The sequence below is a fragment of the Sinohyriopsis cumingii genome, chromosome 17 (genome assembly GCF_028554795.1).
Source record: "Sinohyriopsis cumingii isolate HCF-2022 chromosome 17, ASM2855479v2, whole genome shotgun sequence".
NCBI classification, from domain to species: Eukaryota; Metazoa; Mollusca; class Bivalvia; order Unionida; family Unionidae; genus Sinohyriopsis; species Sinohyriopsis cumingii.
The window spans coordinates 58256681-58284237 of NC_142977.1; the positions used below are offsets into that span (position 1 = coordinate 58256681).

General features: G+C 35.9%; 2 protein-coding genes across 2 annotated transcripts in view; one reads left to right on the top strand and one right to left on the bottom strand.

Annotated features, from left to right (window-relative positions):
- LOC149778839 (uncharacterized) overlaps nucleotides 1–11758 on the top strand; it is a 37619-nt gene extending 25861 nt beyond the window's left edge. The window contains exons 11-14 of the mRNA XM_089939587.1: nucleotides 2328–2582; nucleotides 4789–4907; nucleotides 5626–5793; nucleotides 8173–11758. Of these exons, the coding sequence (XP_089795713.1) occupies nucleotides 2328–2582; nucleotides 4789–4907; nucleotides 5626–5793; nucleotides 8173–11157 (3527 nt within the window). The 3' untranslated portion in view covers nucleotides 11158–11758. The remainder of the gene's footprint in view (nucleotides 1–2327; nucleotides 2583–4788; nucleotides 4908–5625; nucleotides 5794–8172) is intronic.
- Nucleotides 11759–14836: 3078 nt separating this feature from the next.
- Nucleotides 14837–27557, bottom strand: part of LOC149778840 (uncharacterized) — a 114449-nt gene continuing 101728 nt past the window's right edge. Inside the window, exon 25 of the mRNA XM_089939592.1 lies at nucleotides 14837–25802. Coding sequence (XP_089795718.1) covers nucleotides 25206–25802 — 597 coding nt within the window. The 3' untranslated portion in view covers nucleotides 14837–25205. The remainder of the gene's footprint in view (nucleotides 25803–27557) is intronic.

Consider the following 27557-nt stretch of genomic DNA (forward strand, 5'->3'; position numbering starts at 1 on the left):
AAAAGAACCTTTAATCCCCTTTATTTTGATGTATGATTGATGGATGTACTATGGGTTACAGAGTATACAGCTTGGCCTTACTTCAAATGTGAACCTTTCAAAAAAGTGCTAGCTCTACTTGGTCATTTTCACTTCCTGAACTTCAGAGGTAAATTGTATAAAAAAGAGCCGATAACTTTTTTCACATTTTATATATTTGGTAATTCATTCATTGCACTTTCAGAAGCTGGTATTGTCTAGTCTGGCAAAATTCATTTTCCCTATTTTAATAGCTGCTATGTATAGTGTACTTTAGACTAATTCAGACTGATTTTTTAACACAAGAGAGCAGTCATTTTAGTTAGCAGTGTGCTTAAATCATGTAAAATTTCCAAAAGTACAATATCCAAAAGAAATATCATCCACATTACATTAATGTAGCATAGAGGTATGCAAACATTCTCTCCACTGTGCATGTTTTAAATGCAAACTACTTCACCTTACATATGTCACTCTCTCAAAAGTACATATTATCTGGTGAGCGCCACCATAAAGAAGATATAGGTATTATTTTTGTATGATTTAATTATGTTTATATGGCTGAAACATTTAAGTCGCACGCATCAAAACAATCCTTTTGAATAATTCTCCTGCCTTTTCCCCCACAGAACAGTATTTATGAGTGTCAGAGTCTCTAACAAGTCCAGCCTCCCCCCCCATGATAAAAGTGAGCTATTTTAAGAATGCACATTACATTTTGTAAACATAGCAGCCAATGTTATGCTGAATGACAGGAACATGAAGCTAGCCAGAATTATTTTTGAGATATCAACAATGAATTTTACAATTAGAAAAGGGAGGTAACTCATCAAGTTCATAAAGGTCAAAGGTCAAAGTGTAAAATATTTGCCTATTGTTTAATATGGAAGAAGCGAATTCACTTTCTCTCCATTTATTTTTTTATTTCATTGCAAATAAATGAAAAGAAACATTTTCACCATATATTTCTGTCACTTATTGCAACAGTTTTAAATTTAAGTTGACTCTATTCCTATATTCTAAGACTTCTAATTTCCCCATAATTAAGGTCACTACTCACACAAACATACCTCATGGCAAATTATGGAAGCAAGAGAAAAATGATCATAATTAGCTTATTTTCATGCTTAACATCAATATGAATGTACCATTTTATTCAGAACCTCATACATAATTATATGAAAATAAAAAAAAATAATTGCAAACATTTTTATATTTTCTTTAAGGTGGCGCTATACAGTTTCGCATTTTGCATAGGGTTAGGATTTTAAAGAAAAAGAATGTCCCTGGCTTTGCTCACTGGTTATACTGGCTATTTAAAAAAGACCTTGTATATCTTAGGTATAATGCAAAGAACCTTTAATTCCCTTTATTTTGGTGTATGATTGATGGGTGTACTATGGGTTATAGAGTATACAGCTTGGCCTTACTTCAAATGTGCACCTTTCAAAAAAGTGCTAGCTCTACTTGGTGATTTTCACTTCCTGAACTTCAGAGGTAAATTGTATAAAAAAGAGCCGATAACTTTTTTTACATTTTATATATTTGGTAATTCATTCATTGCACTTTCAGAAGCTGATATTGTCTAGTCTGGCAAAATTCATTTTCCCTATTTTAATAGCTGCTATGTATAGTGTACTTTAGACTAATTCAGATTGATTTTTTAACACAAGGGAGCAGTCATTTTAGTTAGCAGTGTGCTTAAATCATGTAAAACTTCCAAAAGTACAATATCCAAAAGAAATATCATCCACATTACACTAATGTAGCATAGAGGTATGCAAACATTCTCTCCACTGTGCATGTTTTAAATGCGAACTACTTCACCTTACATATGTCACTCTCTCAAAAGTACATATTATCTGGTGAGCACCACCTTAGTTCCTAACTTCCTTGTGATCATTTACAGGAGTTGCAGCCCCTGATTTCCCTTAGTTCCGAACTTCCTTGTGATCATTTACAGGAGTTGTAGCCCCTGATTTCCTTTATTCATAACTTAAATTTCCACAAAGTATCAGGATTGCAGCCAAATTTTGTATGAAGAATTTTCTTGATGAGACCTTGAACAAGTTTAATTTTCCACATTCTGTGGTATAATTTTAGGAGTTATGGGCCTTGATTGTCCACTTTTCTAACTTTAGTCCGCCAACATAAATTTATATATATTGAAGTAAAACTTTAGCATTCACTTTCTGAGAAGTCATTATTCCTGACAAGTTTCAGAGAAGTCATTATTCCAGACAAGTTAAACATTTGTTAACTTCTTGCCCAGTGATACATGGAATATGTATTTATTTATTTATCTGCAGGAGGTAATAGGGTAAATTGTAACCTGTTCATCAGCCTTGTGACTGGATGTAGTAAACAGACAATCCATAGAGTCAAACAACAAATGCAGACAACCCAGGGTGATAAAGAACCTCCAGTTCATGGGCTCAGAAAGTACTGGCAAGAAGTTCAACAGAGACAGGGAAAATCAGATACAATGAAGGCTTCCCAGAAAACTAGTCCTGCTGCTGCCACTATCACTGTTACCACCACTTCTACCACTATTACAGCCTCAGGTAATGTATGCTACCAGATCTCATAAAATTTGTGTTGAGCCCATGTTTGCATGACACAAGATATAGCAGTGACTTTACTGTTTGTGGTATTAGCAACAAAATTTCATATGGTTTTGGTTAAATACTTTTATTTGCATATGTTTTTAAAATCTCTTGATTCTCGTCATACTTGCCATGAATCATTATGAAGCTAGTTCTTTGAGACACTCCCTTTTCCCTTTGACCTTGGGATCAAGGCTGTAGTCATAGAAAATATGAATGAAAGTAAAGGTTAAAAAAAATTATTTGCTTATGTTCCCAAACTAAATTTTCTTTAATTGTGTTGAATCATTATGAAGCTAATGCAAACTCGGAGACGCTTGCTACTTTAACCTTGGGGTCAAGGTCATAATCATAGAAAAAAATTGCATGAAGGTTTCGATTCAAAGTTTTCTCATTTGATTACAGTTCCTAAATCCTTGATTGATTTTTTTATTTACTTGGGATGACTCATTATGAAGACAAATCATTCTGTGACACACTTGCTTACCCTTTTTTAACTTTGGGTGAAGGTCACACATTTTATATCAATGCCATGCTCATCAGCTCAACATGCAGGCCCTGTCCTTCTTGTCATGTCAATACTTATTGTTGGAGCTGCTGCAGTATCTCTTCACCATTACATTTTAGTTTGACACACTCCAGCATCATCCTCGAGACTGCTTTGGTGGCCTAAGTGGTTAGAACATCCACCTTGGATGCTGGAGGTCACAGGTTTGAAGCCTGGGTGAGTCATACTAAAGACTTTTAAAAATGGTTCTAATAGCTGCCTCATTTGGTGCTCAGCATTAAGAGGTTAGTGTTAGGATTGGTCAGCCTCGTGTCAGGATAATCTGACTGGGTTGGACATGATGCTACTTGTCTGTATCATGATGCCCCACTGCTAGACATCACAATAAATTGCCACACTGCAGACATCATAGCTATATGACTATAATTATTACAGCATGGTTAAAAATAAAAAATGCACACAGACACCAAAATCAGCTTCAGAAATTCAAGTGTTTCTATTTTTATCCCATGTGTTATGTAGTTGTAATATAGAGAGGTGTGGATATAGCTATTGCTGCATCCATATGTCTCTTTGTCCAAAAACATTTTCCATTTCTGGAGCATAAACTCTCAACATTTCAAAGTATTTCAGTAGGTGCATGTGTCAAACAGGTTGTGTAGAGGAATTTTCTGTGTTCAATACTTCTTATGTCACCATGGAAACAAAGTGTACAAAAAAGAATTTAAATATAACAAGTGTAATAGCATAAGTAATATAAAATTGAGAATGCTGGACCAGTGCATACTAGCACAAGTTGTATAAAAATAGAGTGCTGTGTTGTGTATATTTAATTTGCATTGTTTGTTGGCTTTTCTCGATAATTATATGTTATGTATATCTGTATTTTATACTTGATCTATGTCAAAAATCAAGTTAATGGTGTACATGACCAGTGACATTGATTTTGTAAATATAATACATAGCTAATATTTTTCTATGAGTATAGATTAAATGTTCTGTTAATTGTTTATTCTAAACAGTTAAGGATACAGTCTTGATTCTGACTTTAGAAACTTCCAGAAAGGAAATTTCCCATGAATACCTCTGGAATTAAATTAAAACTCTATACATTCTGACCTGTGATAGAACTTTTAAGATTATTTGAGACTGAATTTACAATACTATGAGTGATTTTTAAATTTTCACTTTTTATTGGACAGAAGTAAATCATTTGTTGAATTTTACAACACTTGTTGCTTTGTGCTCTTTTCTGTTTCTTAGTTCATAACCATGGAGTAGTATGAAAATTGATCGTGTTGGACCATAGAGTAGTATGAAAATTAATCGTGCTGGACCATAGAGTAGAATGAAAATTGATCGTGCTGGACCATAGAGTAGTATGAAAATTGAGAGTGCTGGACCATAGAGTAGTATGAAAATTGAGAGTGCTGGGCCATAGCATACTAGCATAAATATTGTCAGTACTAGGTCATAGTTTTTACTTCATGGGGGGAGGGATGGGATATGTCTTCTTGTGACTCTTGTAAAAAAAAAAGTCCAGAATTCCAGTTTTGTGGAAGTAATTTTCATATAACACTATTTGCCATGTTGCAAAGAAGCTACTGATTTTATAAATATTTTATGACCCCAGAATATATTTTGTTATTATTATAGAATCAACTGGTCCTTTAAGTGATATTACAACCAATGCAACAAGAAATGCACAGGCAGTTACATCAGTTGTTTCAGCAAACAGTGTAACTGAGCCAACAAGACACGTAGCAACAACTAATGTAAGTATTTGATAGATTTTATCGCTGTCTCCTCTGTGTGTATGTGTTTGTGCATGTGTTTGATTCCTAGGCAAAAAATATTTCTTTGCATATAATAATCAGCTGGGTCAAAAGGCAACATTCATCTCTTAATTCAGCTAGCCCTTTTAATGCCTCAAGTTTAAGTGATTTGCTAAGTGTTGTCAAAAATTAAAATTTGACATTAATATTTCTCACTCATACAACAGAAATTCACAATTTTTTCTTCTCTTTTTCTTAATGTGATTATCTCATCTACATGTGACCAACTTGCACCAACAAATTTATTTTTGTATTTTTATATAAATCAAACTGGCATCCAGTAAATTAAAAACGTGACAGTATCAATTGTTTGAAGATTATATATATCATCATGATCACTATCAGCTTACTCTTTCTATGTGGGCACACAACTTTAGGCTTCAAAGTAGCGAAAGCTGAACTTGGGAGTGGATTTGTGAGTTAGTGGTTCTACGCCTAAGGTATTACAATCATGTTAGGCATTGTTAGAAGGAACATTTTACTTGAATAATTGGTTTTCATTGTTCCTTGAATTTGTGGATTGGGAAATGAATCCCATTCTTTCTTTAGCACTGTCATCATTTATTGGTTCTTTAAATGCATAGTTTGTAGCAACCACGAAGTCCACAAACTTGGTGGCCCAATGCAAACTCACGTACAGTAAATTTTTTAATACTAGGTCACACCTTCTGATGTGCACCATCAGTGTCAGTTGATGAAGATTCAGCAACAACTGGTTGAGCAGCAGATACAGTTACAGCAGATTCTAAAGCAACAACTGCTACAAAAAACTCACATCCTTAACAACAGTTCTCCTACGTCTCAGGCTACCACAGCACCAACAGATGTAAGTCATCCTTGGTTAATGTAAATTTATTTATTTTTGTGTTTGTCAATATTTGTCCTTGTTGCCCCCATCCCAAAAAAAAGGATGTTTTCTTTCATACTTAAATATATGAATTTGGCAAAGAGTTTTATTGTTCAGAGGAAAGATCACTGTGTTGGATATTTAGCTTTGTGAATTTGGGAAAGAGTTTTATTGTTTCCATAAAAGGAAGACTGTGTTGGGTCTTTACATTTGTGAATTTGACAAAAGAATTTTATTGTTTCCATAGAAAGATCACCATGCTGGGTCTTTTAATTCGTGAATTTGGCAGAGTTTTCTTGTTTCCTTTGAAAGATTATGGCGTGGGATCTTTTAATTTGTGAATTTGGCAAAGAGTTTTATTGTTTCCATAGAATGATCACTGTGTTGGGTCTTTACATTTGTGAATTTGGCAAAAGAGTTTTATTGTTTCCATAGAACGATCACTGTGTTGGGTCTTTTAATTTGTGAATTTGTCAGTTTTATTGTTTACTTAGAAGGATGACTGTGTTGGATCTTGTCATTTGTGAATTTGGCAAAGAGTTTTATCGTTTCCATAGAATGATCACTGTGTTGGGTCTTTTAATTTGTGAATTTGTCAGTTTTATTGTTTCCTTAGAAGGATGACTGTGTTGGATCTTGTCATTTGTGAATTTGGCAAAGAGTTTTATTGTTTCCATAGAAGGACCACTGTTGGGTCTTTAAATTTGTGGTTTATAGCGGCAATAAAAATTCCGTGACAATTAGTACACTTCTCCACTCCAAATCCACAGCTCCACTTCACAGTTAATAATCTTTTGTTGTTTTTGTAGCAAAGCTTTGGCCAAATATAGCTACTGGCATTTGGATTGTGGTAATGGTACTAAACTAATTTTTTTTCCATCCCAATATATCTCCATCTCTCTGAAACAGTTGCAAGTACTGGCATTTAACTTGAGAATAACAAATCAACAATGGAGAAAAATGTAACTGTGACCTTTTTTTCGTGCCTTACTGAATTTACAAAGTTTTTTCACTTAGCTTCATTTCATTGACTTTGTTTCTCATAGTTGTGAAAGTTTATGATTGTATTTATCAGGAGGTCCAGGTAGCATGGCCCAGTGGTATCTAGTATAAAATGGCTGCATGGCCCAGTGGTGATGGCTTTAAACTTCAAGTAGGGAGGTCCTGGGTTTGGGACTGGCTGCAGACATATAATCTGTCATTATCGAAGGAATTCTGCACAGATTACTGTGATTGAAATGGCTTTACATTACAAGCTTCAAGGGAGTTTAACCTGTGACAGACTGGTCTCTGTCAGAAAGGAGTCCTGTACTTTGTTGCTTCATTTGACTCAAGTGTATGATGCACTGTATAAAGTTATTATTGATCCATGATTTGATACACCAGGAATTACTCCATTATCAAATTCCTTATAGTCTTGTACAGTAAGGACAACCCTCATTTTATTTTGTGATGGCAAAGTGGCATAAAGGAAATGCCTGTACTACCTTCACTATAAGGGAGTGCTGAATGTGAGCGGACTGTAAGGCAGAAATGTATCATGTTGCATTGTTGTCCATTTGTAATCAGTTTTGTTTCTAAACAATAACTTTAGTTTCTCCACCATCTACAGTTACCAATCTTTGTGGATAAACCAATCTTTGTGGATAACTTGCTCTTGGGGTAGGAAAGAAAACTTAATTTTGGGGTCAAAGATTAATGTCATTGTGACTTGAAAGAAGAAATAAGTTACTGAACAATAACTTGACTTCTCCAACATCTTATCAAACTTGATTGTTAACTTACACTTGGTTTAAGAAAAACTTTGATTTGGGTTACAGTCACTTTGACTAAAAGAAGAAAAATGTCTACACAATACCTTGACTTCTACATCATCTATATGTACAAAACATTGATGATGACTTACATTTGGGATAGAGAAAAACTTCTGATTTTGGAGTGAAATGGTCAAAGGAAAAGGTGACACTGAAATAATAAAATGGTTTCCACAGAATAACATCAATTCTACATCACATTCCTCAAGTACTGTGGATGACTTTTACTTGGGGTAGGGAAGAAGCCTATTGATCTTGGGGTCAAAAGGTTCAAGGTCAAAACCACTGTGGCTGGAAGAAGAATACTAGTTTCCACACTTTAGTGCTATGTTACAGAAATAGACCAAACTGTGTGAATGTCTGCACTTCAAGTAAGGAAAAAAGACTGCTGATTGTTAGGTCAAAAGGGTCCAAGTTCAAGGTCTTGGTTACTGAAAGCAGAAAAGTTATTTCTGCATAAAATTTTCAGTTATCTACATAAAGGATTATTAAACATGGGTTGGGTATATGATGTGTTCTTCAAATTACCCTTCTTTCTTCACAGAGGCAGCCATATGTCAGTGGTCAAAATCAGCCGTTGAGGCATATGGCAGCATTGCAGAGGACATCAGTACAGCATGTTCAAGGTACACAGCAAATTTTAACCCCGTTGAATGTGTCTGTCCAGTCACAGTTTGCACAAAACCAACCATCCCAGCAGATACAAAGCAAGCAAGTGCAGACTTCTTGTAATGCTCAGATCTATTCCACACAACAGCCTCTTCAGGTACAAATCCAGACTTTGCAAGCTCCTACTACAACCCAGAACCAGTCTATTCAAGCTCCTCATTTGACACAGATTCAACAAATGCAAGCTCCTACTACAACCCAGAACCAGTCTATTCAAGCTCCTCATTTGACACAGATTCAACAAATGCAAGCTTCTCATTCAACACAGATCCACCAAATGTCAGCATCTCAGCATCATCGGATTCATCCAGCTTCTGTTCAGACCCTGATTCCACATTTTCAAGCCTCTCAACCAAGCTGGATCCCACAGTTGCAACAGTTACAAGCATCTAGTCAAACTCCAATAAATCAAGTACAAGTTTCCTCTCAAGCTCCAATCCAGACATTTCATGTGACGTCCCAAAACCCACCACAGACTTTTCAACTATTGATGCAAGGTCCCACACAGCTTCAGACCAATATTCCTCAGGGAGCACAGCAAGTATCTGTTCAACACATTTTGGATAACTGTTCACAAAACAGTTTTCAACCTGTTCAGACAATGCAACCTAACTCTGTAAACCAGAATCAAGTGTCAGACAATCTTCATACGCAGTTGCAACAATTCATAAACCGTAATCAGCAAATATCTACTCACAATCAGTTAATGTCCAATCTGGTGTACAACATGTCAAATCAAAACCAGTATCCAGTCATAAACACTATGCCACCTCTGTCAAATCAGTATCAATCTATTATGAATATGTCTGATACAAGTTCTAACCAATCTCAGCAGGTGTATAATCCATTCAGTGCTGTCAGAAACCAGCTTCAGCAAGTTCAAAATCAGACACAGACTTTGAGCACAAAGCTGCCATGTCCAGCTAATCAAGTGCAACCTGTTCTCAGCAGGACCCAAGTTTCTTCTACAGCCACAAATTCAACTGTCAGTACCATGCAAATGTTATCTTCCCATCCAGTGTCTAGTTCAGTGATTGTGACCCAAGGAAATACTCATCATAGCCCAACAATTCAAGCACAAGGCTACATGCAGTCTACTATGTTGGATCATCAGAGAAATACTGATGACAAGTTATATCAGAAATCACATACAGGACCATCAATTTCACAGGAATTTGGGTCTCAGATTCCTATCCAAACAACTTCAGATCATGTTCAAAATGTTAAGGCTACAAGCCGGAAGGTGAATCAAGCAGTACAGACAGTGAATTCAGCAAATCCTCGCATTAGTCAAATGTGTCAGCCACAATCCACTCAGATTCAGAGAATGGCCCAAACACCAGTTCCACTTCAGGCCACCAAGCAGTCTCTTAGGCAAGCATTGATACAAACTTCAGTGCAAAACAAATCCACAGAGCAGCTTCAAATCCATCAGCCCAGTGCAGCATCTGCAAATAATCCTCACCAGCATTATTTTGCAGAAGCCCTGGGCACTCATGCACTTCAACAAAGTGTTCAGGAATCATTTGAGCAGCCAAGCATCTCAGGGATGATTGTTCCACATACACAGACTCCAAACGAAACCCTTGAACAACAACATCAGAGACAACAATGGCAATTGCAGATGCAGAATGCTTCTTCCTTGATACAAAGGGATGGTTACACTGAGCATGGCCAGAGAGGACTGGGACATGTCCATATGCAAAATAAGCAGCCTTGCGAGAACCAACAGCACAGGCAGGCTTCTAACAACAGGTCTCTTTCACATAAGTCAAAAGACATTAGCTCCCATAGACAAATTGAAATGAGCATGTCATCAGACAGGCATGCAATGGCCAAGCCAAGTAATCCAGCTATAGGAGGACAACCACTTCAATCGGGACACAAGCTTTACGTAATTGGTTCAACAGCTGGATTGGAACTTCTTCACCAACCAATGGAGGTGGATTCTCATGTAGAAGATGAATTATTGCTGCAGACAAGTAATTCTCAAAGTCTGGTATTTAGCGGCAATTCACTTTGTGAATTACTAAAGCAAACAAGTCCTTCTATCTCCATTCATTCTCATACAGGTCAGCTGCAAAGTATTTCAAGACACAGCACCACACAAAAACAAGATAGGGAAGGAAGACCAGCCTCGTTTCTAAACATCCTGTCATCTGCTAGACATCCAGGAGTTGAAATGGATGGCATTCCAAACACCAATGGAAATCATAGTCAAAGGACGACAACCTTTGTTACTCCCAATGTTGCGAGTTCAAAAGCAATGGTTGATCCAGCAGCCTCTGCTAATATTTCAATGCAGACACATGGATCAGGTGGTGAAACTGCACACAACCAAAATCATTCAAATAAAATTTTCACAAATCAGGAGGAACCAACTCGTGTTGACCCAAGTGCAAGACAATCTCATACAAATGATTCAAGTGAGGAATCTGGGAAATTAAAAGCCAGCAGAGGAAGCATATCCTTTAAGATGAAGACTCACAGATCTAAAGGTCTTGTCAGTCATACTTTTAGAAAAGTTCAAGCCAAGGATGGCAAACTGTTTATGCAGTCTGAAAATAAAAACTCTGCTGTGAGACAGCCAGCCAGTGGTCACTCCATACTTAAAGACATCCTTAAGGCTCCTCCAAAATTCACCTCTAGTCAACTTATTGAAGAAGCCACCAAAACATCTAAAACAGCAGGGCAATCAGATGCATTAAAAGCATACAGACCTGTGCAACAAGGACATCCAAACATGCCAGTGATATCAAGCTTAACCACAGATCAGTTTGTATCATCTTTAAGAGAACTTCAGGTCACATCTTTTAAGATGACACAACCAGCAAAAGGAGCAGTTTCTCAAAGGAATTAACATTGAGACAGGGTTCTGTATCAGATAATATACAAGGAACCAATGAGCAGAGGATGCAGTCATTATGAGAAAGCAACCTCCAAAGGGTGCTAGCTGGAGTGTACATCATGCCAGATGGGTTTGCCCCTATTGGTTTAAGAATCCACTGTATATCACCAATGAAAAGGCAGGCAGTTCCCCAGCATATGCTGGATGTGATGTCAGGCACAACCCAGACTGTTCCATGACAAAAGACAGAAAACTAGTTTTGATCTCCATCACAGAGTGGACACGTATTTCTAATAGTTCAACCCAGGGAACGTTTTCATATCAGGTGTCCTTTCTCAATCCTCAGTCTTCCACACCATCAACCCAACCAATTAGATCATCACTTCTTCAAAAGTTGCCTTGAAAATCCACATCTTAGACTGGTTTCTCAATGGAATTATTTTGATTGGATCTTTACTATTAAATTAAGGAATGTTTTATCTGAATGAATGAATTTTGTTTCTAAAGGAAAAGTACATGTACATTTAATAGCTAAACTTACTTCAGAACAGTTTTCAACTTGTTGTAAAATAACTAACTCCTATGATCATTACATGTTACAGAAGTACAATGAGTTATGTTCTTTTGTCTTCTTTTTCTTCCCACATCTTTATAGATCACAGTAATCTACTTTTGACAATGTTAGGTGATACCTAGTCATCCATTCATGGGTATCCTTCTACCTTGTGGTCACATTCAATTTATCAGTGGATTGGTTTTCAAAATAGGACCAAGTAGATCCTGTTCATTCATCTCATGGTCCATTTGGTCCAAAATGAAAAGGGTCCCACTGAGACATCAAATATGGCCACCATAGTGGCAGTTGAAAAACTTAAGATCACTGTTTCTTAAAATGGATGGTCATAATAACATGGGTTTCCAATTAAATATTTCTTCTGATATCTAGTTTGGCCTAAATAAAAATGGTGTTGATCTGATATCCAATATGGGTGCCACAGAAGCCTTTTTGAAAGTTGTTATTGCTACTTCTCCTAAATGGAAATTCATATTGACATGGGGGTTTTACAACAAGATTTCTAATGATATCTCGTCAGTCCTGAATGAAAATGGTACCAGTCTGATGTCCAGTAGGCTGCCACAGTGACTATTTTGATAATCTTGTTATCGTTAATGCTTCAGACCAGCAAGTAATATTTCCATGGGGTTTCACCAGACTTCTCATGATGTCTTAATGGTCTAAATGAAATTGGTACCAATCGGACGTCCAATATGGTGACGACAGTGGCTATCTTTAATATTATCTCAGCTCCTCCTGGATGGTGGTACCAACAAGTGGGTTTTAATAAATGGCTTCTGATGGTATCAAGTTGGTTCTAAATAAAAAAGGAGCTTCTCGGACATCCAGTAGGGCAACCACAGTGGACATCTTGAAAATCTTGCTAGTACTACTTCTTCTCATTGAGTGGTCATTTCAGCATGGGGTTTTCACTAAAATGCAAAAGGTGCTGATCTGACTTACAAGATGGCCATTGTGCTTTCACCAAATGACTTACAATGTCTTGTTCATCCTACATGGGAATGGGTGCCAATCTGATATCCAATATAGTCACCTTGAAAATCTTATTATCATTACTCCTTCGAAACAGAAAGTCTTATGAACATGGGGTTTCAATCCTAAGACCTCTTATGATGCCTTGATTGTCCTAAATGAAAATGGTGCCAATCCAGTATGTCCACCACATCAGCGAATTTGAAAATCAAGAAGATCAGATATGGTTGCAACACTTGGCAGTTAAAAGGAAGAAATGGTATTATCCTGAATTGCTGGCAATTCCTTTTGGTCAGTAGAACATCAGTCCCTTTGAGGGACACTTGTGTTTGTGTTTTGAAGCAAACCAATACACAACACTTAATGATCAACCAACTGCTGAAGAACTGAGATGGGGTTAAAGGCATGAGAGAGACAGACAGACAGAAAGAGAGAGGGAGCTTTTTAGTTCACTGGATGTATGAAAAGTGTCAAAGGCTAGGCATCTTTGATACAATCCAGTTTAACCAGTCACAAAAATGGTGTGCATGTATTTGTTTGTCATAGTCAGGAAAAACTGTTCGGAATTAGCATACAGTTTATTGCAATGTGGCATAAGTTGGATATAAATGACCTATTCTGTTATGTCTCAAAGCTGTTTGATTTCCAAGTTATAAATAAGCAGGTTCCATTGTGTTGTAGTGCAAGGTGTTTTCAATAGGGTCACATCTCACAACAGCCACTTCTCATCACCAATTGTAGACAGTCCTCCAGAACTTTGATCATCTTCCATGGAATCAGAGCCATACGTTTAAAACAATGAAATCAAATTGTAAGCTATAACAGAGAACTGCATCTACAGATTTATCAAAGTCAGCCTTAATGTTGGTCGGCGAGTCCCCAAGAATCCCAAAATTTTACAGTATGCTTTTTGCGCAGAAGCAGAATTTTCTCCAGCAAAATTTGTATGTTGCCATCCTTGACCTTTTTGACATCACATGCATCTGCAGGTTATTTTAAAGAGTGTTTTTTTATATATATTGGCATTAAACTTATTGACAGGTTCAAAGAAATAAAAAAGTTAAATTCAAATATTCACCCTCATATGTGATAATTTTTATATAAAAACTAGTCAGTGAAAAAAAAATACTTTTTACTTAAGAGTATTCACTTTTTAAACTTTAATGATTAAAATACCTCTGAAGTTCTTGTTCTGTTTGACCACTCCAGTGTCCTAAGTGGTTAGAGCATCCGCTTCAGATGTTGCACGTTTGAACCCCAGCCAAGTCTTACCAAAGACATAAAATGTGTTCTAATATCTGCCTCACTAGGTGCTCAGCATTAAGAGGTTAGTGTTAGGACTGGTCAGCCTGGTGTCAGGATAATGTAACTAGGTGGGACATGATGCTATGTGTCTGCGGCATGATGCCCCAGTGCTAGACATAACTATAAACTGCCACAATGCAGACATCGTAGCGATATGACTAAGATTATTAAAGCTACATTAAATATCAAAACACACACACACACACACACACACCTTTTTGTTTGACAGTTGATTCATAATAGTTAATCAGTGTTGCTGTATCAAACACTTTGTTTGTTCCAAATTTGTTCAAAATAAGCACATTTCTGATGCATAAAAGTTGTATAGCCAAAAAGTAAGTAGTCTGATTAATTATACTGTGTCATGAAACAAATAGCCAAATAGTATATTTGATGACTATATTGCATAATGAAACGAATAGCCAAATAGTGTGTAGTCTGATTAATGTATTGTCACGAAACAAATATCCAAATAGTATGTCATCTGATTAATATATTAAGTCATGAAACAAATAGTCTGAAGTCTGATTAATATATTGTGTTATGAAACAACTTCTGGTGCTATTCCTTATGGCATGAGGACATTTTAAACTCCATGACCACCAACACTGACATTTCTTTGAATTTCCTGCATTACATTTGCCTTTATGTATATTAGGTAAGGGTGATAGTTTGAAATGCTGCATTACATTTGCCTTTATGTATATTAGGTAAGGGTGATAGTTCTTAGAATTTGCTGCATTACATTTGCCTTTATGTATATTAGGTAAGGGTGATATTTCTTTCACAGGGTGGTAAATTTATTTCAAAGGGGGGTAATAAAAAGTTGGCAACAAATGAGAACAGCAGTTTTTTAATGGCCTTATCTGTGAATTCAGTTATCAATGTATGCAGCCATGTTATGCTAATATATTAACACATGACCATTTTTACAATACTGTCAGACTTTTTCTGAAAAAATATCTGTGAAATCATGCAGTTTCAACTCATTGAATATTTTTTTCCCATGGGTATCACCGATATTTGTAGTTTTGTAAAAAAGACATTTTTAAAAAATACCATATATACTTGCTTATAAGTCTAGTCCAACCGCAAACTGCACAGACCACTATCTGCTGTTCTATAATGTGCTGGAAGATGTGGGTCTATGAAGTTTGTTAGAAGTAATCACCAGAAAAAACAAAATAGACCCTGATCTGCTGGTACTTAATGTGACAGGACATGTTCTTTGCTGCTTACAGCTGGATCGGACTTGTATGCAGACATATTATATCAAACGATTGGGAAAGGAGTTGTGTTTTCTACAGCAGGAACATAGGTCATTGGATCTTTAATTCTGTGGTTTGATGCAACTATGAAATCCATGAAATTTGATTTCCAATAGTGAACTGACACTAATGATCCAGTATCCAATAGTGAGTTGATACTAAAGATGTGGTATCCAGTAATGAGCTGACACTAATGATGTGGTATCCAATAGTGAGTTGACACTAAGGATATGGTATCCAGTAATGAGCTGACACTAATGATGCAGTATCTGACAGTGAACTGATACTAATGATGTGGTATCCAATAATGAGCTGACACTAATGATGCAGTATCCAACAGTGAACTGACACTAATTATGTGGTATCCAATAGTGTGCTGACACTAATGATGTGGTATCCAATAATGAGCTGACACTAATGATGCAGTGTCCGACAGTGAGCCAATACTAATGATGTGGTATTCAATAATGAGCTGACACTAACGATGCAGTATCTGACAGTGAGCTGATACTAATGAGCTGACACTAACAATGCAGTATCTGACAGTGAGCTGATACTAATGATGTGGTATCCAATAATGAGCTGACACTAATGATGTGGTATCCAATAGTGAACTGACATGAATGATGTGGTATCCAGTAGTGAACTGATACTAATGATGCGGTATCCAGTAGTGAACTGACATGAATGATGTGGTATCCAATAATGAGCTGACATGAATGATGTGGTATCCAATAATGAGCTGACATGAATGATGTGGTATCCAAGAATGAACTGACACTAATGATGCAGTATTAGAGAGTGAACTGATACTAATGATATGGTATCCAATAATGAGCTGACACTATTGATGTGGTATCCAATAATAAGCTGACATGAATGATGCGGTATCCAGTATTGAACTGATACTAATGATACGGTATCCAGTAGTGAAATGACATGAATGATGTGGTATCAAATAGTGAGCTGATATGAATGATGTGGTATCCAATGGTGAGCTGACACTATTGATGTGGTATCCAATAATGAGCTGACATGAATGATGCAGTATCCAGTATTGAACTGATACTAATGATACAGTATCCAATAGTGAGCTGACATGAATGATGTGGTATCCAATAGTGAGCTGACATAAATGATGTGGTATCCAGTAGTGAACTGATACTAATGATATGGTATCCAATAGTGAGCTGACACTATTGATGTGGTATCCAATAATGAGCTGACATGAATGATGCGGTATCCAGTAGTGAACTGATACTAATGATACATATCCAATAGTGAGCTGACATGAATGATGTGGTATCCAATAGTGAGCTGACATGAATGATGTGGTATCCAGTAGTGAACTGATACTAATGATACGGTATCCAGTAGTGAACTGATATGAATGATGTGGTATCCAATAGTGGACTGATATGAATGATGTGGTATCCAATTAAGAACTCATACTAATGATAACTCTGCTAGCAAGTAGAAATATGTTTTCACAAATACCTACCCCACCTCCTTTGCAAAATTCAAGTAAACTAACCAAAGCATACAATATAAATCACAAACTGACCTACATTTGATGTAAAGCTGTTGCACACATCAAAAAGGCATCCAAAGTTGTTATGATCAAGAAAATTAGTGTCTGAGAATCTGAAGAAAAAAAAAAACCCACAAAACTGTGACAACTGGATGGATGAAGGAATGATGTATAAACTTATGTAAATATTAATGCCATGCAGGGAAAAAATTGCCTCCTAACATAAAAATATATGGACAGAAAATGTTTTGCAAATAAATTTCAGTACTTGTATCTTTAGTATGTGAGTTACAAACTTCTTTATTACATCAAATAATAATGCAGGTAAAACCTGTTTTAACACTATGCTAGGGTGTCCAAAGACTAACATCTTGATATAAGCGGGATTGCGGTAACAAATTTTTCAAAAAACTTCCCCATAGAAAATGTGCATTGAAATTTCAATGTCATCAGTTTTAACTAACCTCTTGATCAATTGTTTGTTTTGTTCACTGGGTTTCATCAGACATCAAATATACTTCTGTTTTGAATTGTATTCATGGCAATATGGTGAAAACAGTGAAGTTAAGGCAACATGCAGTGCTGGGATTAAAATCTGCTAGGGATATGAATAATCAGCTTTTCCAAGAGCATGTGTTTAGAATGTTAAAAAGAGAGATCACCTTAAATTAAAAATGGGACCCATGCTGCAATTACGGTATAAGCGGAATCACAGTTTAACAAATTGCATTATAATGGGTTTTACCTGTAATATGCAAACAATTCAGAAACAAAATGTGTTGGAGCTTCTATCTCCCACTTTCTATCTACACAGAACTACATCCAGTTGAAACCAAATGAGATTATGAAACTTTTTGTTTTTAAAAATATCATGAAAGAAAAATAACTCCAACCAAAACGGTATTATCACAGAATTATATGAACCATATTTATTCTGGTTCATCCATCTAAAAAATATTATGAAAGGACAAACAAATGTGACCAAAAAACCCAAGAAAATAGAGACCACCATGATCTTGGTAAGGATTAGACGTCTATCAAACAGATAAGATCAATACTGTATATACTAGCTTGTAAGACAAGTCAAACTGCAAACAACAAAGATCCTGATCTGCCATAGCATAATGCGCCTGCATATCAACAAACAATAGAGACTCTAGTGATTACTACTAACAAACTATACAGACTCAGGTCTGCTGGCACGTTATGCAACAACATATCTGGGTCTGTGCTTATATATGGTATGTATGTACATTAAGTAGAACACAGTATATATTTTCCTCCAGTTTGGTGCTTCACAGCACTGCAACACAAGTAGGTTATTTGGTGCACAAGAACACACCATGGTAGTTCACCCAGGCTGGTCCAGTGGTAGGATTCAAACTTGCACTCTTTTGGCCTTGAGCCTAGCAAGCTAACCACTGAGCCGACAGGGCTCCTGTATAAACTTCCTTACAGGCCAAGCTCATACTGTGCAGACCAAGATCTGCCGTTGCATAATGTGCTGGCAGATCTGGGTATATGCAGTTCATTAGATATACTAAGTACAGCAAACAAAATAAATTCCGATTGGCACATCAGAATCTACGTTTGCAGCTCAACTTATAAGTGAGTATATATAGTAAAAGAAAAACTGAGAAGTGCAAGCATATGTACAGTTAAATTCTAAATCAAATATTATACTATATTTGCTCCTTTTTAATATGCATGTAACTATGAACAACAAAGACCCAAATCTACTATGTATATGTTCATCTGTTTGTAAATCAACACCCTGGATTATCCTAAATGTTAGTCTGGATTATCCTAAATTATCCTAAATGTTAAAGTCTAGATTATCCCACATCTTGTTAAAGTCTGGATTATCCTAAATGTTAAAGTCTAGATTATCCCACATCTTGTTAAAGTCTGGATTATCCTAAATGTTAAAGTCTAGATTATCCCACATCTTGTTAAAGTCTGGATTATCTTAATGCTAAAATCTGCATTATCTTAAATGTTAAAGCCTAGATTAACTAAGATTTAGTTTTTCCTTGCTAAATAAAGGGCTGTCTTGACCAGCACTAGGTCTAAGTTAATAAAATAAGAGTCCCTCAAGGAAAAAGAATTTCAAGGAATTCAGGACAAGACCATTTATTATTTTAATGCAGAGTGTTTAAACCATCTCCAATATTCTTGAACAGCAAGGTTTACAAATTAGCTGCCGTAATAGCCATATTAGATTTCAACTTGAAACCATTATCATTTAGGACAAACTAGACCCCATTAGAAGACTTTTGGTGAAAACCCCATGTCAATACGACCATCACAAGAATTAGTGACAAGATTTTCAATATGTACATTGTTGCAGGCCCATTGGTTGTCTGTGGTGCAAAAGTTTCATTTAGGACCAACAAGACACAAAAAGAGGTCTCTTGTTGATATGACCATCAATTCGGGAGGTGTAGCCGTAACATAATTTTCATTATGGCTACCATCATGATCATTTTGTTTGTCAGATCAGTATCATTTTCATTCAGCACTAACTTGACACCATAGTCTTTTCTGATGAAAACTGCTTGTCAGTATGATTTTTCATTGAGGACTAGTGACAGTATTTTCAAGACAGTGGTCATATTTGATATCATATCAGTGCCATTTTCATTTAGGACCAACTAGATACCATCATTAGTGTTCTGGTGAAACTCGATGTTGATACAGCTTTCTGTTATGGAGAAATAGCTATAAGAGTTTCAAATGACTGCATTGGTAGCCATTTTGAATGTTCTGTTGGATGGAACATCTGCACAATTTTCACCGAGGATCAACTAGATATCATAACATTGCGGTGGAGTAGCAAGAACAGTATTTTCAAGATGGTTGCTATGTTGGCCATACTGGATTCCAGGCAGCACTTTTTTCATTTAGTAGCAACTAGACATCATAAATTGTCTTCTCATGCATATATGAATTACTATTTAGCAATAACAATATTTTCAAGCTTCAAGCTGGCATGACTGCTATACTGAACATCAGATCTGCACCATTTCCATTTAGGACTAACTATTTATCATAAGAAGTCTTGTAGTGAAAACCCCATAACAAAATGATGATGTTCGGCAAGAGCAGCAATAACAAAATCGGGGAAAGTAGCAATAACAAGATAATCAAAACAGCTGCAATAAGAGATAATGGACATCAGAATGGCACTATTTTGATTTACGGTCAACTAGATATCATAACATTTTTTTTGATATCCCCATGTTGATAAGAGATTCAGGAGAAGTTGCTGTAAGATTTTCAAAATATTGCTATGGGAGCTATACTAGATGTGTGCTACCAGTTTCATTTCTAGATCATGTGATGAATGTGTGTATAAAGTTTCAAGCAATCCTAGCAAAACTTGGAACTCGACAGATAATGGATAACAGACCATCTTATAATCTCTTATGATCTATGAACAGAAGAGCAAACAAAACTATTGATATCTTGAATTGTCATGCGTTTTATCTTTAAAACTATTAACAGTCTTTAAGAGTCCTTGAATTTTCTATTTTTGAATCTATATGAACTTCATATTTTTCAAGATGGCCACCACAGCAGCCATATCAGCATGCTTTTCGTTTAGCGCCAACTAGACATTATACAAAGTTTTCAGTAAACCCCATTAATATAAACATCCTTACAGGAGGCAAAATAATTTGTATATGGCTACCATGCTAGCCATATTTGCTGGTTTGATTTACATCCTACTAGAGATAAGTCTTTTACTGAAAACTCCATGTCATCTGTTCAGAATTAGTAGTGACATATTCATGATAGACACTGTGGTGGCCATACCAGATGTCAGATTGGCACCATTTTCAATCATGACCACCTAGACATCATAAGTCGTTTCATGAATCCACAAGTCAGTATGATCATCTCATATAGAAGGCACAACAACAAGATGGCCACCATGGTTAGCCAAATTGAATGTCATATTAGCACCATTTTCTTTGAGGGCCAAATAGACTTGATAAAAATTCTTCTAGTGGAAACCCCAGGCAAATATATCCATCTATTCAGTAATTATAGTGAGTATATGATTTTCAACATGATTGCCATGGTGGCCATACTGGAATTCTAACAGGTACCAAATTCATTTAGGACTAACTAACCCTTGGGATGAATGTGTTGTTACAGTTTCATGCCAATATTCCCCAATAGATGTGGAGGAATAGTGTAAACAAATTTGTGCTGAATTTTGTTTTAAAAAAAGGTCCATCACATGAGCTCTTCTGCTCTATGACCAGTAGAGCCGACAAAACAAATGTAGTGTCCATGAAGACAGCATGGCCAAGTTTAGTAGAGTGGCCTCTGATCATATGCAAGGATGGTGCAGCAAAATCCAACTTCTCTGAAATGCAAATGCTCTGCCGAGTCTAGCGAAAATGCCAATTGGACAAAACTATGAGAACTACATGCCCAGATTCGTTCTTGTCTGACAAAAAAAATGCAACCTATCAGATTCAACTTCATAATTTTTCACATCTAGCTGTTATTAGATCTGGAGATAGTGCGGTGATCTATCATTGAGCAAAGGTGAAAACTAGGTCTTTATTTTTTTCAAGAAATCATATGTTTATGGCCTTACTAGTAATATCCACAAGAAATTTACTAAAGGGTTTCTCTTGATACACCTATAAAGACTATTTATGAATGGAGACTTACATTTTATTTCAAAATTGTGGAGTACAGAAAAGACCCACTCATTCACTACATCAGTGATGCAGTCCTCATAAACATGACGACAGATAATAATAGAATACGTCACCAAAAAACACCTATAGATCAACCATTGGTCCAACAGAATGTGTATTAAATAACAGTCTGATTGACAGCAGTTGTATCTGGCTAAGAGGAAAGCTGTGTTTTTTTTAATGTATCCTATTAACTTTATTGATTGTTGTCAATTGTATGAACTATAGTTTCGTCTTAACTGTATCTCTGTTTATTTATCTTTCCCAAAAGCTTAACAATATTTTCCACTCTAGATTAGACCCAACATGTACTGTAAAGACATGTATTTTTTTCTGCTAGCCATTTTCATGGATCTGCAAAAGCAATATTTTCACCTTTATTTCATTTAACACTGTGTTAGCTTGATCACTGTGTATTGGGTTTATTATTTTGTTGTGTAGTAATAATGAAATCCATGGCAACTGGTACACCACAAACAGTATCATACATACACACAGCTGTTGATAAGAGAGGTACATTTAGTAAGTGTACCTTGCATTATTATTGTCTTTGGAAAAAGGAAAACAAGAGTCCCTTGAACAGACTGATGCTCTACTAGCTGAAAAGAAAGTCCCTGACAAGTTCATATCTTTTATACTTGGAAGATCTCTTATATACGGTTTAAAGTAAGATATCTTTTAAAGATAAAAAAGACAGACAATGAGAATGATGGAGCAGGAATTAAATGGTCTTTTTTATTTTATATGGTTTGTAAGATCTTGGTGTCTCTATCAACAAAAAAGGATTTTGTGTGTATATATATATATATGTGTGTGTGTGTGTGTGCAGAGATAGACAGAAAGTGAGAGAAAACTAAATGGTCTTTTTCACTTGTTGAGAGGGCATATCTGCATATATAATATGGCTGTCAAGGTGGCCATATTGGTCATGAGATCAGCACCATTTTCACTGCCTTGACATGATAGTAAGTCTTCAGAGAAAAAAAAACCCATGTTCATATGACTTTGTTTTCATGATGAGTAGTAATAACTACATTTTCAAGACACCTGCCATGGTGGTCATAGTGATTGTGAAATTGGCACCATCTTTATTTAGAACCAACTAGACGTAAAAAAAAATGTAAGTGAAAATTCCACGTTAATATTACCATTAGTTTGAAAGGAGTAACAATAACAAGACTGTCAAGAAGGCTGTTATGGTGGCCATATTAGATGTTTGAAGGACACCATTTTCTTTTAAGCCAAACTAGACATAAGAAATCTTACAGCAAAAACACAATGTCAGTATGACTTTGAAGGAGCAACAGTAACAAGATTTTCAAGATGGCCACTGTGGCATCCATATTTGATACCCCAAAGGAACCATATTCATGTAGATCCAACTAGATCATGTGATGAATGTGTGTGTAAAGTTTCATGGCAATTCTTGGAGTAGCTGAGGAGTAGCGGTATCAAACTGGTGCTAATGGTTGGACTACTGATGGGTGACAGACCACCTAGAGCTCCTCTGGTCAATGCTAAAACTCAGAAACTATAACGCTTTCATTACAAAGAGCCCAATGTAACCAACATAACTGCAATCCCTTTTTATTACATGACCTTCATGTAAAGGAAATCTGTCCATAAAGGACAAAATTATCCTTTCTCTTGACAGTCCTCTATAACCAGATTTTGCAGCACTTTTACAACAGTTTACTTTGCAAATGCAAACACTGATAAATTAGCTGATATTTACATGTACATAAACATGATCCATTACCAAAAGTATACCTCAATCAGTTCTGAATAATTTTATTTACTGTGTCTAATTGCTTATAAGTTGAGTCCAATAGCAAACTGCACAGACCCAGATCTGCCAGCGCATTCTGGGTCTGTGCAGTTTGTTAGGCATAATCAACAGAACAAACAACATAGACCCTGATCTGCAGTGGCATCATACAGATCAGGATCTTTGTTGTTTGCAGTTTGACTTGACTTATAAGTGAGTACATACAGTATATATTGTGTCAAACTATACATGTACATGTCAATTTTACCACCATTACCACAGAAGGACAAATTCATTAAGGCTCAGCATGAAGTTTTATGCTCCTGATATTATTTCATTTTGAAATAAAGTTTAGTTCCCAAAAGTTGTTTCATTGATTCCAGTCACTATACATGCAGAAACTGTTATCAGGAGTGCACTGTCACAACAACTGTAGTTATCTAGTGTAAAACAGAAAAATTTGACCAAAATACTGTATTGTATTGTATTGTTGTAGGGTTTAATGCCATTTTCAGCACAAGGTTTGACCAAAATAAATTGATGGCACCAAAACAAATACAAAAACAAACATGCATATTTTCCACAAGAAAAAAAACTCAAATCCACTCTCTCAGACACCAAACAAGAAACAACCCTTTTAAAATAAAGCTTTGCCCTATTTTCAGAAGACCACGTTATATTTCCTGTCTCTGATGTGGCTCCCTAATGCAAGCTTGATTGCATTCAGTATAAACAAATATCCCCCTTTACATGCTACATTCTATAAAAACCTGATCCCATTTCTGAAACAAATGGCTTTTTTTTCTGTGTTTCATATTGCTTGGTTTGCAAAAATAAAATCAGCAGGAATTACACCACTCACAGCTTCTACTCTTTTTGAATTATCATTGCCATAAGTTTCTTTTGACCCCTGGGTCATCTAAACCTTCATACATCATCCCTGTGTACAAGTACATGAGTAAAGTTTCTGGATCTTGATCTAATCCGTCAACAAGAATAACAAGGCAGTTTAGATGCCCTTCATTGTGATGCTATTGGTATATTGTGACATAAGCTTTGTGCTATCTTGTAATGTCATAGCCCTGTGGTTAATCACCACAAATAAAGAATTCCTTACTGTTTCCTTCAACATGTCAATCAATATCTTCATATTCCATCATAAAGCCACTGTAGAGGAAACATAGTTGAAGATGCAACCAAAATCAAGTATGATGCAGTTATCAAAGCATATGGTTTTCTTGAGTGGAAGAAACCCACTCTGAGGAGTATACAGGAATTAAGTATTACAATACAGTCCAAGGATCTTGAATTTTCATTAGAAAAGTTGTTTTCAAAAGTATATCAAGACTTAAAGAAAATTTTAAAAGTTAATTTTGATCCTTAGTACTATCTCTAGCAAAACTTTCGATATTGTCAGAGATATGATAAATTAACAGTTAACCCCAATTTGTGCAATTGTTGCATTCCCATAAGTGGTTGCATAACCACAAATTTTTGTAACTCAAAATGTTTGGCTTCACTGTCTTTAGTTTCAATAAAAAAATTAGTAATTCAGTCAACTTTAATACCATTCATTTTAGCCATTTACAAATTCTAATTTTTTCTGTTTCAGACAAATAATCTCATTATTTTTTAGTTTTCACTAAAAAAAAAAAAATTGCCATGTTGCCAAAGAAATGAACACGTCATGCTTGATGTACCTGATAATGCCTCTCTGTATGAGAAAATGCATTTCTGTTGGATGATGTACATGTTCTTTACTTTAGCAACTTGAATGACAAAAGTTTAACACATGTTAACTGTCCCATCCCATAAATCTTATAATAGTTTTTAGCACTATTCCTTGAAATTGTCTCTGTCAAACAAAGCTTATTTTGCCTGAATCTTTGTCAAACAAGCTTATTTTTCTTGTATTTATCTAAACTTTTGTGTTTGATGATTCTCCGGTTTCCTTCTTTACCAATGGGGATGTTACACCTGCCTGAATAGCAGTTCTAGCTGTGATCTCTGTACTGTTCTGTAATCCTGTATTTACTATGGCAGGCTGTGATAACATGGACAATGCCTGGATCACTGGTATTGCCATAGTGATCTGTCTGTCGTCTTTTGTAACAGGAATTAGGACAAACTCTTGATTTGTGTCAGTTCTCCTGCTTACTGGGAGAGAAACAAGAGAGATTCCTTGATCTCCTCCACCAGCTTCTGATGTTTTAGTGCTACTCATATTTCCATTCTGAGGTGGAGCACCATTATCTTGATTTTCCTGGTTTTGCTCTTGTTCTACTTCCTGTTCTACTTCATCCCCCTGAGGCACATTCACAGTCACTACTGAGTCTACCATGGATATATTGCCAACAGATTCTGAGTACTCTTCAATTGAGTCCAGGCTTGCTTCCATGGATGATTCAGTCATGTATATATCCGGGTACACATCATTCTCCATTTTCTGTCTCTTTGATGTACTAGGAATTAGGTCTTTCAAATCGGATACTCTCTTGGCTACTCTTTCTCGAGGCTGCAAAAAAGTATGAGATTTACATCAGAATGAGTTTTCATTTGAAGCTAGATTTATGAAATTAGTTGACTTTTTGGATTTTGAGCAAATTTATACAACTATGCTGTAATATACGAAAGTCAGAAATTATATTTATCATACGAATACTTTTATTTACGTTAATATACCCACATCATAGTTTTAATGTCACAAATGTAATTACATCTTCTGATGTCAAAAAAGTCATAACATATTGGAAAAGAAAGGTGTTAACAACCACAGCATGTGAATGCATTTATAAGTCATCTCACTGCACTATTTGCATCTGGTCAAAGTCAGTATTTTTCTTCCTGCCATTAAGTAAAATCTTGCATTTGTGCTCAGCTTAAATTAAACTTACAAAGTTCATAGAAGAATTTCATTCTTTTACTCACCAATGCTTGCAAAATACAGAGATTATCTGACTAGTTTCATAAATTTCATATGAAATGAGTACCTCTGAAAGATCCTCTATCAATTAAAACTCAAACTTTGAGTTAAGTCAATAAAGTAGCTATGTTTATGTCACAGTTGACATAAAGATATTTAAGATCTTATGTTATAACACTCACAAAAGTGAATGTTATAAACTTTGAGTTAAGTCAGTAAAGTTGCTATGTCACAGTCTGACAAAGATATTTATGACATGATGTTATAACACTAACAAAGGTGAATATATATATGTGACAAACATTTTTTAACCACATAAACCTGTTTCTGGTTAACACTGATGTTTAATGACATCACATGAAGGTCAAGATGTGAGGTGTGTTAGCTCAATATAAACAATAACTCTTTCAGTTATTTAAGGGAAAAAAACCGAGCAGCATGGTTGCAGAAAATTCACAAGATTCTTTCAGAAAATTCATCAGCCTAAATATCTTAACCAGAAGAGGATCAAGCATTTGCATTTTCAGCAACATATAAAGTATCATTTATTTATGAATATTTTATCCCAGTATTAAGTAAGTAAACAAGTAGAATAATATGCAGGTAATATAATTACAAAACAAACATTTTTATCAAGACAGCTGAAATAATCTTTGCTGCAATGATAAGATCACATTACTGTGATAAGCATACATAGTATTATGAATTTGTTTTGGTGTTTTATAGCACAATAACACAAGTAGGTAATTTAGTGTTGAGGCAGGCAGAGTAAAATGCCCAAGGACACACCTTAATAGCCAACCTGGGCTGATCTGATTACAGGATTTTGAACCGAAATGGCATGCCAACACTGAGCCACCATGACTTCTCCCATTGTTATGAAATGTTAAATGTCTTGGTCAATAAATAAGTACTGGACTACCAAACTTGATGTGGGTCCCCGAGTGGCCGAGTGGTCTAAAGCACTCTCCATTACGGATCACTGCCATCTCACCTCTGTCTGCGCAGGTTTGAGTCTCGTATTCGGCCAATGTGGGTATATGAGAAAGCTTGCCAGTAGCTTCTCAAGGGTTGGTGGTTCTTTCCAGGGTTTTCCCGGGTTCTTCCTCCACCATTAATACTGGCCGCCATGTATAGCCTATCGTGTGCTGAAAATTGGCGTTAAACCCTACAACAACAACAACAACAACAACCAAACTTGATGTGGAACAAGAATGCCATTAATGATACATTATACAACGACCCCATTTTAAACAGTCCTCCGGTTTTGTATGAATGTTTAATGGCATTTATCAGCACATAATGGGTTATACATGGCCACTAGTACGTCTGATGGAGGAAGAATCC